The following is a 16662-nucleotide window of genomic DNA, read 5'->3' as shown; positions in this document are numbered from 1 at the left end:
ATATACCCCAAGAGGCCAAGACAAGGGTTCAAATAGATATGACCAGAAACAAAACAGCAACCAGGGAAACTGGCAAAGATCGACTTTAGGGGACAAAGATCGACAAACAGTGCAGTTCCCCCAACGAAGATTTTAAGAAATTGTTGTGATAAAGACGAAGGATATTTTGTAGCAACTAAGATTATGAGTAATTATGTGCCTATGCTAATAGACACAGGCGCAAATATTACAATTCTTAGTAAGCAAATTTTTGATGATTGGAATCCTTCATGTAAACCAGAAATAGAACCTGTAAAAATGAATATGTTAACTGCAACAGGTGAAAAGTCACCGTTTCATGGGAAAGTAAAATTAAATATACAAATTGGTAGATGTTCATACGAACATGAATTTTTATTAGCAGAAATAAAAGATATTAGGGATGGATTTTCTAACTAAGAATAAATGTGATTTGATGTTAGGTAAAGGTTATATGATGCTATATAAAGAAAGAATACCATGTTTTTCTAATTATGGAGATACACAAAATACGTGTTGTAGAATTAGTTTGAATAACAATGTGATAATTCCCCCGGAATCCGAGATGATGGTGTCGGGGAAAACAATAGACGGAATACCAATGAATTTGTCAGGAATTGTGGAACCTGATAAAAATTTTATAGAAAAGACTGGGATATTAATAGCGAAGGCAGCTGTTAATCTGAACAATGGTCTGATACCTATGAGGTTAATAAATGTTAGTGAAAATCCTTACAAACTGTATGAAAATACCGTTATAGCAAACTTTGAAGTCATAGACAAGATTGAAATACCAAGTAGAAATGTTCGAACTTCAAAAACTCAAAAAGTATTGGAAGATGTTGATCAACTACCGGAATTATTAAAGAATTTATACGACGAAAGTAGTAAAGAATTGTCAAATGAACAGCAAGTAAAGATTCGAGACTTGTTGATAAAACATAACAATGTATTTTCCATGACATCGCAGGATATAGGAAATACCAGCATTGTTGAACACACGATAGATACAGGAGACGCAAAGCCTATAAGCTGAGGCCATACCGCATTCCTTTGTCAAAGAAGCTTAATTGATGCGGAAGAAGAAATCCGAAATATGGCTGAGATAGGGATAATTGAACCATCTAGTAGTGCTTGGTGTGCGCAAATAGTAATGGTTACCAAGAAGGAGGATAGTATTCGCTTCTGTTGCGACTTCAGGAAAATTAACCACGTGACAATTAAAGATTGTCAACCATTGCCAAGAATAGACGATTCGTTAGCAGCTCTGAGTGGTTGTCGATGGCTGAGTACCTGTGATTTAAAAAGTGGTTACTGGCAAGTGAGTGTTGCAAAAGAAGATAAACATAAGACCGCATTCGCAATAGAGGGTGGGGGTTTTTGGCAGTTTAAAGTGATGCCGTTTGGATTATGCAATAGTGGGGCTACGTTCGAGAGATTAATGGAAAAAGTATTGGCAGGGTTGTCTTGGAAGATATGTTTACTATATTTAGACGACATTATTATCTTTAGCAAGACATTTGATGAACATATGGACCATATTGACCAAGTATTTAACAGATTGGGAGAAGCAAACTTAAAGTTGAATCCAAAGAAGTGTCATCTTCTCAGAAAAGAAGTAACTTTTCTAGGACATACAGTTAGCGAAAATGGAATCGCGACAGACGAAGAAAAGATAAAGGCAGTAAAAGACTGGCCTATTCCTAAAAACGTGAAGCAGGTTAGAAGTCGTGTAGGACTCTGTTCGTATTATAGGAAATTTGTACCTAAGTTTGCGTCTATAGCTAAACTGCTACATAAATTGACGGAATTAAATACGAAATTTATATGGGATGAAATATGTCAAATGTCCTTTGATACTTTAAAACAAGCTTTAATCAGTTCTCCAGTTTTAGCTTTTCCAGAGAAGAAGGACTTTTTTATTATTGACGCTGACGCTAGTCAGTACGGAATGGGATCTTTCCTATTACAAATACAAGATGGGGTTGAAAAAGTCATTTCTTATTTAGTAAGACGTTTTCAAAACCGGAGAGACAATACTGTGTCACGAGAAAAGAGCTGTTTGCAATGGTAGCTTCCATTAAGAATTTTCACCATTATCTGTATGGTAGACATTTTCTAGTACGCACTGACCACGGAGCTCTTAGATGGCTCATGAACTTTAAGAATCCGGAAGGTCAAATGGCACGGTGGCTAGAGGTACTAGGCACCTACGATTTTGAGATACAGCATAGAGCAGGAAGAATACACTCAAATGCTGATGCGTTAAGCAGACGTCCGTGTCTGGCAACTAGTTGTAAATATTGTAACAGAATAGAGAGTAAATCTAAGTCTGTAGATCTTACAAATACTGCGAAAGACCATGCAGTCAGAATTTTAAAGAAAGAATCTATAACAAAAGTATCTTTTGAAAAAGTTACGTCAAATCAAGCTGAAACAGAATTACAAGATTTGTCCTTTGACAACGGAGTAATTCAGCAGAACCGGGTAAAAGAAAAAGAATGGTCCTCGCTTAGCGAAGGAAAAGGAATATTTCAGGTTGTCTCCCTTGAGAAACCAATATATCAAGAAAGTGTCGACCCATTTAACAATGGGTTAGCTACAGATGCATGTCCAATAAAACGAGTGGTCCATAATAAAGATACAACAAGTAAATTAAAAATCAAACGTAACATGCACATTGACATTCCCGTGAATGTAACAACAAGAAACACGACTAAGAACAGGACAGAAGAATTGCCCGAAGAGCTCAAGGGTGAAATTACACCCGAAAAGCTGATACAATCACAAAAAGAGGATTCAGATATCAAGGTCATCAGTGACTATAAAAATATCAACGTAAAACCAGGATGGCAAGACATTTCAAGACATGGAAATAAAGTAAAGTCATATTGGAATCAATGGGATTCTTTAGAGTTCAGAAATGGTATTTTATGCAGAAAATATGAAAATATTCCAGGAAACGAGGTAACATGACAAATAGTACTGCCAAAAGCGCTTAAAAAGGTTGTTATGGAACAGCTTCATAACAATATCACAAGTGGTCATCTTGGGATAAAGAAAACACTAGCAAGAGTAACAAACAGATTTTATTGGTATGGGTTAAGGTCCGACGTGGAGTACTGGTGTAAGACTTGTGACATTTGCGCAAGTAAAAAGGCACCACAACGAAAGGCCAAAGCTCCTATGAAACAATATAATGTAGGCGCACCACTAAGAGAGGGTGGCTATTGACATAATGGGACCCTTACCGCAAACCAAGAAGGCCAACAAATACATAATGGTCATAGGCGATTACTTTACAAAGTGAACCCAGGCGATAGCAATTAAGAAAATAGATGCCATAACAGTCATGCGTAAACTTATTGATCACTTCATAAGTGTTGTAGGAGTACCATTACAAATACACTCAGACCAGGGCTCATGTTTTGAATCTGAAGTTTTTCAACAGATGTGTAAAATAATAGGTATTGAGAAGACGAGAACCACATCTATGCATCCATCGTCAAATGGTATGATAGAAAAGGCCAACAAAACAATACAAAATATGCTATCTGCATTTGTATCGTCACACCAGAAAGACTGGGACGAATATTTACAACCGCTTATGATGGCATATAGATCCGCAGAACATGCAACAACAGGGGTATCACCATGCAAGATGATGTTTGGCAGGGATGTTACGATGACCCTGGACTTATTAATAGGTAGACCTAAAGAAGAGAACAATGATGGCATAAATTACTCTACTTACGCAAAAAGATTACAAGAAAAAGTAGAGAGCATACACAGCTTTGCTAGACGACGGATTTATAAATCAAGTGATTTAATGAAAAAATGTCATGACAGAAATGTCAATCACATTTCTTATGAGGTAGGTGACGCCGTGTGGTTGTATGAACCTAGACGCAAAGTAGGTTTTTGTCCAAAGTTATATAGACCATGGAATGGTCCGTTTATTATAACAAAGAAATTGAATGATGTAATATACAGGATTCAAAAAGGGCCAAAGAACAAGCCAAAAGTTATACACCATAATCGCTTAAAAAGGTATAACGGAAAGGAGAAACCAACATGGTTTAAAATTACATAAACGCTATATTTATGTTATTCCTAAAAGACAAACAAAATGTCTTTTTGTTAGCGCAAAACGCAGTTAGTTATCATATTTATGTTGTGGTTCACTATTGTACATAGTTATTATATATATAAAGATATGTTTATTTAGATTATTTTTTTGTGTTAACGTATGATACAAATTAGTCCTAATAGTTTTTAAATACGTGGTATGTGGAGTAGTTATAGAGATATATTTATAGTATGAAAATCGGGTAAATTCCGAAACATTGTAAGCACTGATTGTAAGTCGAGAAATTTTAAGATAAACTCTAACAAAATTGTTTTACGATCTATTTATAGTGATACTCATATAGCCCAAAAATCAAAAGTTATTGGTGGTAATTTATTAAAAGTATAACAAAAACAGAAGGACGACAAACGTAAAATGCAAATCCGTATTTTTGGGGTTATTTTGTACCCTTGTTGTGGCCTCAATTCCTCTTTCATCAATATCACTCATGATCAGCTACGTGACGAGGGCAAGTTCAAGGTAATTTACCGAGATGTGACGTCATACTTAACGTGATCATAACGTCAAGTCAGTGCTGATTTGACGTCCATACTGTTAAGATGAGCGCCTCAAAAGAAAAACAAATGCTGGTCTGCAAGATTTGTGTTGACAGGGACTTTGCATTCCGTTGGCAGATAGAGAAACACATTATGGAGTTGCATAGCCCGTACGGGTTCGAATGTACGGTATACAAGAAGATATTTGAAAAAAGAACACCAAAACATGGAGCTTGTGAGACGGTTGATGCAAACCAGATTTTGATAAACAAGCAAACTGGAGAAACGGGATTGAAGATTAGAGACGAGTACAACAAATTCAAGGAAGAACACGTCCAACAGAACATTACAGTGGAAACCAGGCAGGGAAAGACTCCACCAAAAAGAAAGATCCGTTCATTTGGGTCCGCGAGTAGGGGTCGCTCTCCTATTAGGAATACTGAACGCAGAGGACATAGTAGATCGCCAATCAGAAGAAGGCGGGAGGAACCTGTCCATTCAGTGAAGTCGGTGGTACCAAGGTTAGTCAGTCCGGTCCATACAAATCAGACCAGTAGCGACACCAGAATAGTACTCAGCCAGTCTCCCGGAGCCGATGCTAATTCAGGACCGCCCGCAAAAGCTAGAGCTAGGTCCAATTCCAGCTCGTCAAGCTCTTCATCAAGCAGCAGCTCGTCCGAGGACTCCATTCACGCTGAGGCAGGGGGCGTTTCCCCTCCAGCTAGTACAAGATCTGGCCCGTCAGACCAGATCTTGTCAGACATGGTAAAGGAAGCCGTAAAGAGAGTCCGACGATCACAGGAGAATAGGGTCATTTTGAATGTAGGCGGGACGAAAGTCGAAACGTCTAAGGAGACCCTATCCGTCGTGCCAGGGTCGTTATTTTGGGCCCTATGCCAGGAAACTCTCCCGGAGAGTCCGCTTTTCCTGGATAGGGACCCTACACATATAAAAATGATTCTGAACTATCTAAGAAACAAGGAGGAATTTTCTAGAAGTATCCTGCCCAAAGATAGAAGATATCTGGAGGAAATATTGTTAGAAGCCAGGTATACTACCAGTTAGAAGAGCTAAAAAAGCAGGTAGTCCAAAGGATTGAACAATTATAAAAAGAACACTTTAAATTTAGATACAAACAATCATATTGGAGAAAATAAATATATGAATGTCGGTAATTAATGCTATATAAATACATAAAAATTGTAAAGAAAAAGATTACTGAGTATTTGTCTTTTATATATTCAAACTAGAGTCTAAACCATAGTAAAAATAGAATTCCAATGAATCCCTCACCATGATAGTCGCATGTCACTTCAACTATGGTAAACTAACATATCTAATGTACGACCATTTGGGGGCCAAATGCCAAAGGTTGACGGGGGTAATGTCACGGCCAGGAACCATGTACCATACGCCGAATATCTATGAAAAATTATTGTACGCACAAGACCCTGTAGAGGTCTTAAAGAAAAACAAACAGCCAGGCTGTTTACAGTTTTTATATTTATTTTCCTTACACAAAGAGTCGTAATGCTCATAGTTGATAAAGAATATGTATTTTGATACATAAATATTGTTGTAGTTATAGAAATTCATAGTAACATCGGTTTTGTTACAAACGTTATAACGGTTAGAGATGTGTATTGTAATTTTATACACATCTATGACATTGTAATTCTTTGGAATGTGACGTAAACAAACACTGTTTAGAACAAGGTAGATAATCTGGATGCAATAATCGTCGTTCTCGGCGTACACAAGTCTTACCAGCTTAAATGAATAGTCCATAGAACACACATAATCCTAGGAATAACTTCATAACAATTTTAATAGAAGGTGACAGCTGAATATACAAATGGACGGTCTAGAGTTGATAACAAACTGACGTTGTTCCAATCGAAATCTAGACGGCACAATATTCATGGCTGTTTCATGCGGCTGATCACTTAGAAAACTCGTATCATAATAAACGAGACATGCTTAAATTCCTCTCCATGTCTAGAATATAATTATACAAATTTCCCGAATATGTTAATACGGAATAAAGAGATATTTACAAAAGTCTGTTCAGGTAGGAAACGGAAGTAAGACGTTTCCCGTAGAAATCAGTTTCTGATTGGCTGATTGGTTGTTGAGGTAACCATAGGGGACCTCGTGAGAAGCACGAGGATATTGCACGTAAATATTATTATAAAACATCATGCACAGACTGTGTTAGGCAGTCTGGTTTCAAGACTCAAGGCGGAAGCTAAAAATAAAAAGAACTGCTAGGCGGAAGGCAAGAGCAGTTTTAATTATTTGTCTAAAAGAGAAACAAGGAAAGGTTTTTCTATAGACGGAATATTTCTGAAAGAGAAATTAATTTAATATACAAAAAGGGTGTCTTTTACTTACACTTAGTTACGTAATAAATTGTGAACGGTGTTCGTACATAACAATTAAGGTTCAGAAGTACAAAAGTTGAATTTAAATATAAATTCAGCTAAAAACAAATAAAGTATTATTTAAGGAAAAATATATGTATATTTATTTCCTATAGAAAATTCCTGAATATAAAGGAATTTAGTTACTTGTCCGAATTAAGGCAACAGTATAAATTATTATCGTACAAATAAATAACATATCGAGTTAGATACTTTATAAATTGTATAGAGTTATAATATAGAATATTACTACGTCATAGCAACCGTCAGTTAAAGAAAGAAGACTGTCCGTTATTTCCATATCTATATAAAGGTTCCGAGTATTTTTTCCGCGGAAAAATACATGGTGCAAGAGGAGCAGGCAGCTACCCAGAAATATATTGACAATAATAAAACATTTTTTATTCATAATATATTATAAATATTTCATATACGTAATTAATAAATTATATATTGTATATCCAACTTTCTCATTTATATTCACCAAAAGCCATATAGATAACATAATGTTGTGGCTATATTAAAGGTTCTTCTTGTATTTAGTAGTCTTGTCTGGATAGAACAGTCCTTTCTTGTATATTGGTGTAACTTTGACCGGTAAAACTATAACATGATAAACAGTCAAAGTCCCACTATTATACGAATCGTTTTATCACACGGTTTAAGGTACACAAGAACTAAGCATAGCCCTACGGCATTACAGTATGAAATACTTAAAAGGGTTGGCTTATAATAAAATATCTATATATCTTATTTCCTAAAACAAGTAGGTTTCCAGAAAACCTCTTTCATATTATTGCATCGATAGAAGGTTGATTAAGTGGAACGATGGTTGACGGGACTTTCCCGTAGGTTGAAGGTTGACTTTTGCAAAACAAACAATAGCCATGTGCTAGAAGGTTTAAGTTTTTCTTAAAACAATTAAAACCTGCGTACCATACTAATGGTTGCCTTTGGTTCAGACATTCTGATTTGGGTTTACTAAATATATTTATTGCTACGAGAAATGTGACTGCTCTTGCAGACGATAGAATAATTCTAAAGTTCGTTTTGTCAACCTTCTATTGATAATTTTCCGGTCAATGGATCGAGGTACGAGGTGACATTCCAAAACGTTTGTTATGTTCACAGGCAATCTCGTGTTGCAGACCGCCAATACACAAATAAACTATGGCACTGCTGGTATTTAGACGATTACGGCTAAAACACAAGTTATTACATTAAGAAAATAAATAAACAAATAAGGTAAATGTATCGCATCATGTATCATTGAAATACAATGCCAACCAACCGTGAATATTCTGTACGAGGTGACATTCCATCGTAAAAAATAGCGTTGCGAAAGCGTAAACAAAAACAGCTGACTCATAAAATTACTACTGTAAACTATGGATAACACGATATCCATTAATTTAATAATACGATTACTAAATCGTAACAATATACAAGGTCTTTTAATTACTCCAATTATATGTACATTGAAAGAACGGGGAGGTCTGCCTGTCATTTAAGCTGTCTTAGGTAGGTTTCACTATATAATTTGAATATCTAACTGGCACTATGGGCGCTCCGTAAACATGAAAGACCGTTTAGTCACGTTTGTATCTATTTATTATCTAAATGTCTGCATAATATTAGAAAGAGTGAGAGATCAGGGGAGATTTCACCATTGCCCTTTGTCGACAAACTTTGTCCTGAGATTTTGACAATTTTAGCGGAAAAGTGACAATCTTAGCCCTCCGAGAAGACACTGCCTGCCAATCAATATGGCAGACAAGGCTAAAAATAGAACTCAGGGGGGGGGGGGGGGGGGAATGCAGTTTTTGACTTATGTCTCTGAAACTAAGGCAAAAGTATAACAGAAGACATTATTCTGGGGAAAACTTTTATACAACCTTTACATAATATACAGAGTCTATGATTTTCTTCAACTTTGAAAGACCAGGCTATCGTTTCACAAAGAATCGTACGACAATCTTAGATCGTACGTCGGTCGTACGTCAAATCGTAAGTTTTTGACCGTTTCATAAACAATCGTAAGTCGAAATTTATCGCAAGTTTGATCGTAAACTTACGATTATTAACAGGCAGTCGTAAGTCAAATCGTAGGGATTTTACCTGTCGAAAATTTGTTAAAATCAACAACATTACATTATCTTAAAGAAACATAAGTGTCATTGGATCATTAGAATACATGTATTTATGTAATATTGTCCAATCATAAGTAACTGAAACTTTAAATTTCTAAAATAATCGTATTTCTCAGATCATTCAACGCAGCATCTTGCTTCCAATAGTCCAAATATTTGACCATAAAAAACATAGAAGTGAGTGAGCTAGCACAACACTATAAAGTCTAACAATATAAGGAGGGGATCGGTACGTCATGCTACGGTGCTTGTACATAACTGTGTACTAAAGTACAGCAAAAAAAACAAAAAAATTATTAAAGCCTATTTACTAGTTCTACAGCATTTATCACTCATGATTTACACGGACTTTATGAAGATAACAATAAATACATATGTCAAGCTTTTTAATTACAATTCTAATTAAGACCCCCTCTAGTCTTAAGTCCCCATTTTCTCATCTGTCCTGCGGTTATACACTACAGAGGAGGACGATGCTCTTTATTGATAGACAAATAATAGTCCAATAATTGAGAAAACAATCATTTATAAGTACATGAATGTATTAGTATGAATCCATAGTTTCAATGTAATTTACTAATTACACCAGTTGCCATGCGCTCTATCAGGTTCGCGTTTTTTTAGGTATAAAATGTATGCTTCAACCCCGTAATCAATACCTGCTTGGATCTTTCTAATAATTGTTGGTTTGAAAACTATGATAATTCACTTTGCCATTATGGGATTGTTTATGTCTATAAATATACTTATCAAATTTCATTTTCAAATTAAGAATATTGTAAGAATCCTAAATTTTCCAATCCTAAATATGTTTAACGATTGTCCCCTGTTTGTCAACAATCAACAAAAAGCATGAATATTGAGCATGTGTTTAACATGTACAATCAGATAATAGTTTATTTTAAGGACATTCATGCGTATTGCGATCACCGGATTTTTTTTACATATTTTCAAAAGTTGTTAATCATTCGTTTCCAACATAAAACATTCGTTTTCAACATTGAAAATTAGTTTTCAACATTGAAAAGTAGTTTTCAACATTGAAAAGTAGTTTTCAAACCTTGAAAAATTAGTTTTCAACATTTGATTTTTAGTTTTCAAACAATGTTTTCAAAAATTCAAATTTCGTTTTCAACATTCAAAATTCATCTGAAACATTCAATTTTCAACATTTAACAGTTTCCAACATTTTTGAAATAAGTTTTCAGCATTTAAAATTAGTTCGTAAAATGAGATTTCACAATTTAGGTAGCCGATAGTTTGAACTTTCAAAATAAGTTTCCAACATTTAAAATACGTTTCCAGCATTTATAAAATAAGTTTTCAACATTTCAAATTAGTTTATAAAATTTGATTTCACAATTTAGTTAGCCGATAATTTGAACTTTCAAAATAAGTTTCCAACATTTAAAATAAGTTTTTAACATTTGATTTTACAATTTTCAACAACAGTTTTCAAATTAAGTCTTTTCAACAACGGTTTTCAAATTAAATCTTTTCAACAACGGTTTTCAAATTAAATTTTTTAAAACAACAACGGTTTTTAAATTACATCTTTTCAACATTTGATTTCACAATTTTCAACAACGGTTTTAATGAGAGAAAAAAAATTTGAAAACATTCGTTTGATTATTGATTTTTTCAATTTTCAAATTGGTTTTCAAAAACGGTTTTCAAATTAAATCTTTTAAAACAACAACGGTTTTCAAATTACATCTTTTCAATATTTTGATTTCACAATTTTCAACAACGGTTTTAATGGGGAAAAAAATTTGAAAACATTCGTTTGATTATTCGATTTTCAATTTTCAAATTGGTTTTCAACATTCAACATTCGTTTTCATCATTCAACATTCCTTTTCATCATTCACCATTCGTTTTCATCATTCAACATTCTTTTTTCAAATTCAATATTCGTTTAAACATTCGATTTTCTTATTTTTAAATTTTTAAATTCAAAATTTGGTTTTTAACTTTTAATTTTCAACATTCAATATTCGATTTTCAAATTTCAAAATTGGTTTTCAACATTCAACATTCATTTTCAACATTCAACATTCATTTTCAACATTCAATTTTCATCATTCAACATTTGTTTTCAAAATTCAACATTCGATTTTTAACTTTCAATATTTAAAAATTTCAAATATATGAATATTAGTTTTCAACATTCTATTCCAACATTCTGCGTTAGTTTTCAATATTTGATAATCAATATTCGATTTTCAAATTTCAAAATTGGTTTTCAAAATTAAACATTCATTTTCAGCATTCATTTTATTAACATGAAACTTTCTTTTCATCAAGAAACAATCTTTTTGCAATATTCAAAAGCAGTTTTCAACATTCGATTTTCAATTTTTAACAATACAACAATTCGTTTCTTACATTTAATTTTCAACTTTCAGCATTCGTTTTCAACATTCCACATTTGTTTCCAACATTTAAAATTAGTTTTCAACATTCGAATTTCAATTTTTAACAATGGTTTTCAAAATTCAACATTTGTTTTCAACATTCATTTTCTTAACATGAAACATTCGTTTCAACCTGAAACTAATACTAAAAATTAGTTTTCAACATTCAATTCTCAATTTTTAATAATGGTTTTCAAATTTAACATATATTTTCAACATTATCAACATTACTTTAAACATAATACATTCGATTTCAACAATTAATTTTCAACTTTCAACATTCGTTTTCAACTTTCAAATTTCAATATTCAACATTCGTTTTCAAAATTTAAAATTAATTTCAAACATTCAAAATTAGTTTCAAACATTCAAAATCAGTTTCAAAACATACAAAATTAGTTTCAAACATTCAAAATTAGTTTCAAACATTCAAAATTAGTTTCAAACATTCAAAATTAGTTTTCAACATTCGATTTTCAACATTTATTTTTAACATTCATTCAAACATTCAATTTTCAACTTTCAATATTAGCTTTCAATATTGAACTTTAGTTTCCATCCAACATTTAAAATTAGTTTTAACAGTCGATTTTCAATTTTAGACAAGGGTTAAAAAACATTACATTCGTTAACACTTAAAATTGTTGAAAATTGAAAATTTGAATATTGAAGACCAATTTTGAAAGTTGGAATCGAATTTTAAATTTTAAAAAACGAATGTGAATGATAAAATTAAATGTTGAAGACGAATGTTGAATGTTAAAAAACAATTTTGAAAGTGAAATTCGAATGTTGAAAACAAATATTGAATGTGAAAACTTTTGTTGAAAATTATGAATCAAATGCTAAAAACTTATTTTGAATGTTGAAAACTTATTTTAAATGTTTAATATTGAAAAAATCTAAATCCTTGACAATCTAAACCCTTGAAAATCAATTGTAGAATGTTGGAAACGAAAAACGAAAAAATGTTGAATGTTAAAAGTTAAAATTCTAAATAAGTTTTTAACATTCCATTTTCAACATTCAACATTTAAAATTAGTTCTAAACATTCAACATTCGTTTTAACATTCGATTTATAACTTTCAAAATTGGTTTTCAACATTCAACATTCGTCAACATTCAAATTTCATATTTCAACATTCGTTTTTAAAATTCAACATTCGTTTCGACATTCAATTTTCAACATTCAACATTTGTTTTAAACATTCAATTTTCAACATTCAACATTCGTTCAATAATTTCAAAAATTGAAAATCGAATGTTGAATGTCAGTCATTGTTGAAAATTGAAAATCGATTGTTAAATTATGTTCACAACAAATGTTGAAAACTAATTTTTAATGTTGGAATAATCCAAAATGTTGAAAAATCAATGTTGAAAATTGAAAATCGAATTTTTAAAACGAATGTTGAATTTTGAAAACGAATGTTGAAAGTTGAAAATTGAATGCAAAAAATATTGAAAATAAATGGTTGGAAACGAAGGTTGAATTAAGGAATAACAGTACTGTAGGTGAAGAGTTGCCACCGTCAATTGTAGATTTGACGGTCGCAAATGCAGTTTTACTGGCGACGCGTAGCGGAGACAGTAAAACGGAGATTTGCGACCGTCAAATCAAAATTGACAGTGGCAACTCTTCCACTACAGTACTGTTATTCCGATTCTAATGCATTACAAAAAGAAAAAATGCGATAAAACTTGAAAAAAATGTCTAAATTTGTCAAATAAAAAAAAATCCGCGAAACTTCATGAATTTTTGGCACAAAGACGTCATGGCTAAACGTGACGTCATACAAATGAAAACTTACAAACTGGAGGTATTACCTGTACGCTTCAAATTCGGATAAAATTACATTAAAACGGCGAATTCGAGGTAGCTGTAGTTTTATTTTCGATTATATAGTAGTAATCGAACATTTGTTGATTTATCAATTCGAAATGGCGGGTCCCTCCTTAGTTATGCCTGGTCAACTGTGGATTTGACGGCAACTTTTAGCCAATGAAAAAAATTGTTACATCCAAATTGCATTAGAATGTCGAATTGAATGTTGAAAACGAATGTTGAATGTTGTAAATTGAATGTTGAAAACGGATGTTAAATGTTGAAAACAAATGTTGAATGGGTTGAGAACCAATTTTTAATGTTTAAAATCAATCGCATGTTGATTGTTGAAAACAAATGTTGAATGTGTTGAGAACCAATTTTGAATGTGTAAAATAGCATGTTAAAACAAATGAAAAATGTTAAAAGCAATAAGAAATCCATTGATGAAAATTGAAAATCGGATGTTGACTAATATTGAATGTTGGAAACGAATGTTGAAAATTGAAAGTTGAATTTTTTTTTAAACGATTGGTGAGTGTAGAAAACTGAATTTTGACAACACATGTTGTGGATTTTTGAAAACCATTGTTTCGAGTGTTAAAAACTAATATAGAATGTTGGAAATAAAATAGATACCAGGATTAAATTTAGTATATACGTCAGACGCACGTTTCGTCTACAAAAGACTCCATCAGTGAAGCTCGAATCCAAACAAGTTAAAAAGGCCAAATAAATTACGAACGTTTGCCAATTACAGCTAAGGTAATCTATGCCTTAGTAAACGAATGTTATAAATGAACCGCGTCGGATAGAAATCGACCTTATGCAAACAAAATCTCAATTTGAGTTTTGTTCATATTAATTTTGAATACAAAAAACCGTTTTACTCTAGCTTTCTTCTTTCGCTATTTCAAAGTTGTGACGGCTACATATATTTAACTTCAAAATCTCACGACAACGTCGTGAAATTAGCGTTATCGTGCATTAATTTTATTCTTTATCGATCCTTTTCTCGTTATAGAGAGAGACACGAAAACATGCATTTGAATGCAATATTTAATTTATTTTATAAGATTGTTACAATGAAAACTTAAACGATTCTCTAGTTTTCAATCCGACTGTAACCAGTACATGTGAAATGTTACTCCTCTGAAGCACGAGGACAACATTCGTCACGGAAATTATACTGGACAAAAGGACGCACGTACAGATAACGCATTCTCTCCTCTGTCAGCCCTGCTGGCTGAATAACTTCTGGAAGTGTCTTGAGCAACTCCGGTACGTTTGTGCTTTCCTTCAGCAAAGCCAGTCTTTGGATTTCATATAAAACCCCACTAAAAAATGTGAAGGCATATATTATGTTGGATTTCACAAATACAGAGTTAAAATATACAGAATCGTCTAAAAGTATACCAATTTAATTTTTCATAATTTTGTTTCTCATGTTATGAACATGTATAACAGTTTTTACAATTTAATTTCATTGAAATTGAAAACGTTTTACAACAAAAATCTATCCAAATAAACTGTGACAATTCTGCTTCTATTGGTACCTAGTACATTACCGACAAGAAATGTCCCCACAAATTTTTTTTTTATAACGTCAGAAACTACCTGTATGAAAACTTGTGAAACTTTATCGTAACGTTACTCAGTTTGACGTCGAATTGCATAAGGTCGATTTCTATCCGACGCGGCTCAAATGTTAAAACTTAAAAGTTTAAAATGACTGTTGAATGTTCAAAACTAATTTTGAATGTCCACAACTGCAAAAAATGTAATACGATATTTTCATAAATTTTGATATTTAAAGTGCGATGCTTACCGAGCTTTTAAAATAATTAAAATTTAACTTTTGAGAATGGAAAAATATCGTAATACACGAGTTGCAATGGTGGAATCTCTTATCCTTCGTCACAATAAAATTACAACCAATCATTTGCTGAGAATAGATTTTTCGCAGTGATGAGAAATATTTTTCTAACACCAGTCATTGTATATCAATTAGCTTTAATTTGTTGTATAATTGTTCCCCGCTTAATTAGGAGCTGACGGGTTGCAGCAGTCCATTCCATTATTCAAAATTGGCCAATTTCTAATTTCCACGGTTTTTTCGGTAATTAGGTCCTCCGTAACCCCTCTTATGGTCATTGCTGCACATATGGTTTATTCTCAGTGTATTCCTCTATCAATAAGCTTTAATTTGGTGTATAATGTTCCTCTTTAATTAGGTCTGACGGGTTGCAGCAGTCCATTCCATTATTCACGAAATAATATTTTTTCTGGAACTTTAAGACTTGACATATATATCAGGGGCGGATCGTCTAAAAAAAGGGGGGTTCCAACGCCTGTATATTTAAATGAAAATATTTTCCACTTGTATGTATACTACTGAATAACCATTAAGCATGTAAAATATATTCACATTATGTACAAAGGGAGATAACTGTTATTCTTTAGTAAATAGTTATCAAAAGTGAAAGGACTACAATTTTAAACGCCAGACGCGCGTTTCGTCTACATAAGTGACGCTCAGATCAAAATAGTCAAAAAGCAAGAGTGTTATACGCCAGACGCGCATTTCGTCTACATAAGAATCATCAGTGACGCTCAGATCAAAATAATTAAACAGTCAAAGAGTAAAACTCTTGGAACTATCCCACCAGAATTTAAAACTGTTTTACATTTTTTGTAATTATGACTTTTCAACAAAAGCATTTATCAGTAGCGTCTTGGTCTTGGGGATTCTAGTTTTATTGGAAATATTAAATCTGATAAAAATGTAATTCTTGAACATGGAAAGGAGAAAGTCCAGATACACAAATAAATGGATTAGTATCAATCTTACAAATTTACTGAACATGTGTTTATCCTCAAGACTTAAGGATCTATTTAGGTAAATATTTATGAGATTCGTTGGGTCCAAAAATATTTTTCCAAAAATGGCTGTAGCACAGTTGACTTTGCAATATTGAGCAAGGATCAGGATCCTACCCTCAGTAGAATATTTTTGTATCTCCTCTGATCTAATTTTTTTATCGGACTATGTACAGATTTCCTAAAATGTGATATAAAACAATATATAAATAAAAAGGACTTTAATAATGAATTTATGAAAAAAAATCACAACAGATGGACTGATCTGTCATATGTATGAAACATTAAACAAAGTGAAAAATAAAGATTTTAAATTTTGAAA

General features: G+C 32.7%; 1 protein-coding gene across 1 annotated transcript; it reads left to right on the top strand.

Moving 5' to 3' along the window:
• Positions 1 to 421: 421 nt before the first annotated feature.
• On the top strand, positions 422 to 1054 carry LOC139526394 (uncharacterized). The gene has a single exon (XM_071321537.1). The coding sequence runs from the start codon at positions 422 to 424 to the stop codon at positions 1052 to 1054; it is 633 nt and encodes a 210-aa protein (XP_071177638.1).
• The last annotated feature ends 15608 nt before the right edge of the window (positions 1055 to 16662 follow it).

Source organism: Mytilus edulis, chromosome 6 (genome assembly GCF_963676685.1).
Source record: "Mytilus edulis chromosome 6, xbMytEdul2.2, whole genome shotgun sequence".
Taxonomy (NCBI): domain Eukaryota; kingdom Metazoa; phylum Mollusca; class Bivalvia; order Mytilida; family Mytilidae; genus Mytilus; species Mytilus edulis.
This window is presented reverse-complemented; position numbering and strand designations above follow the sequence as displayed.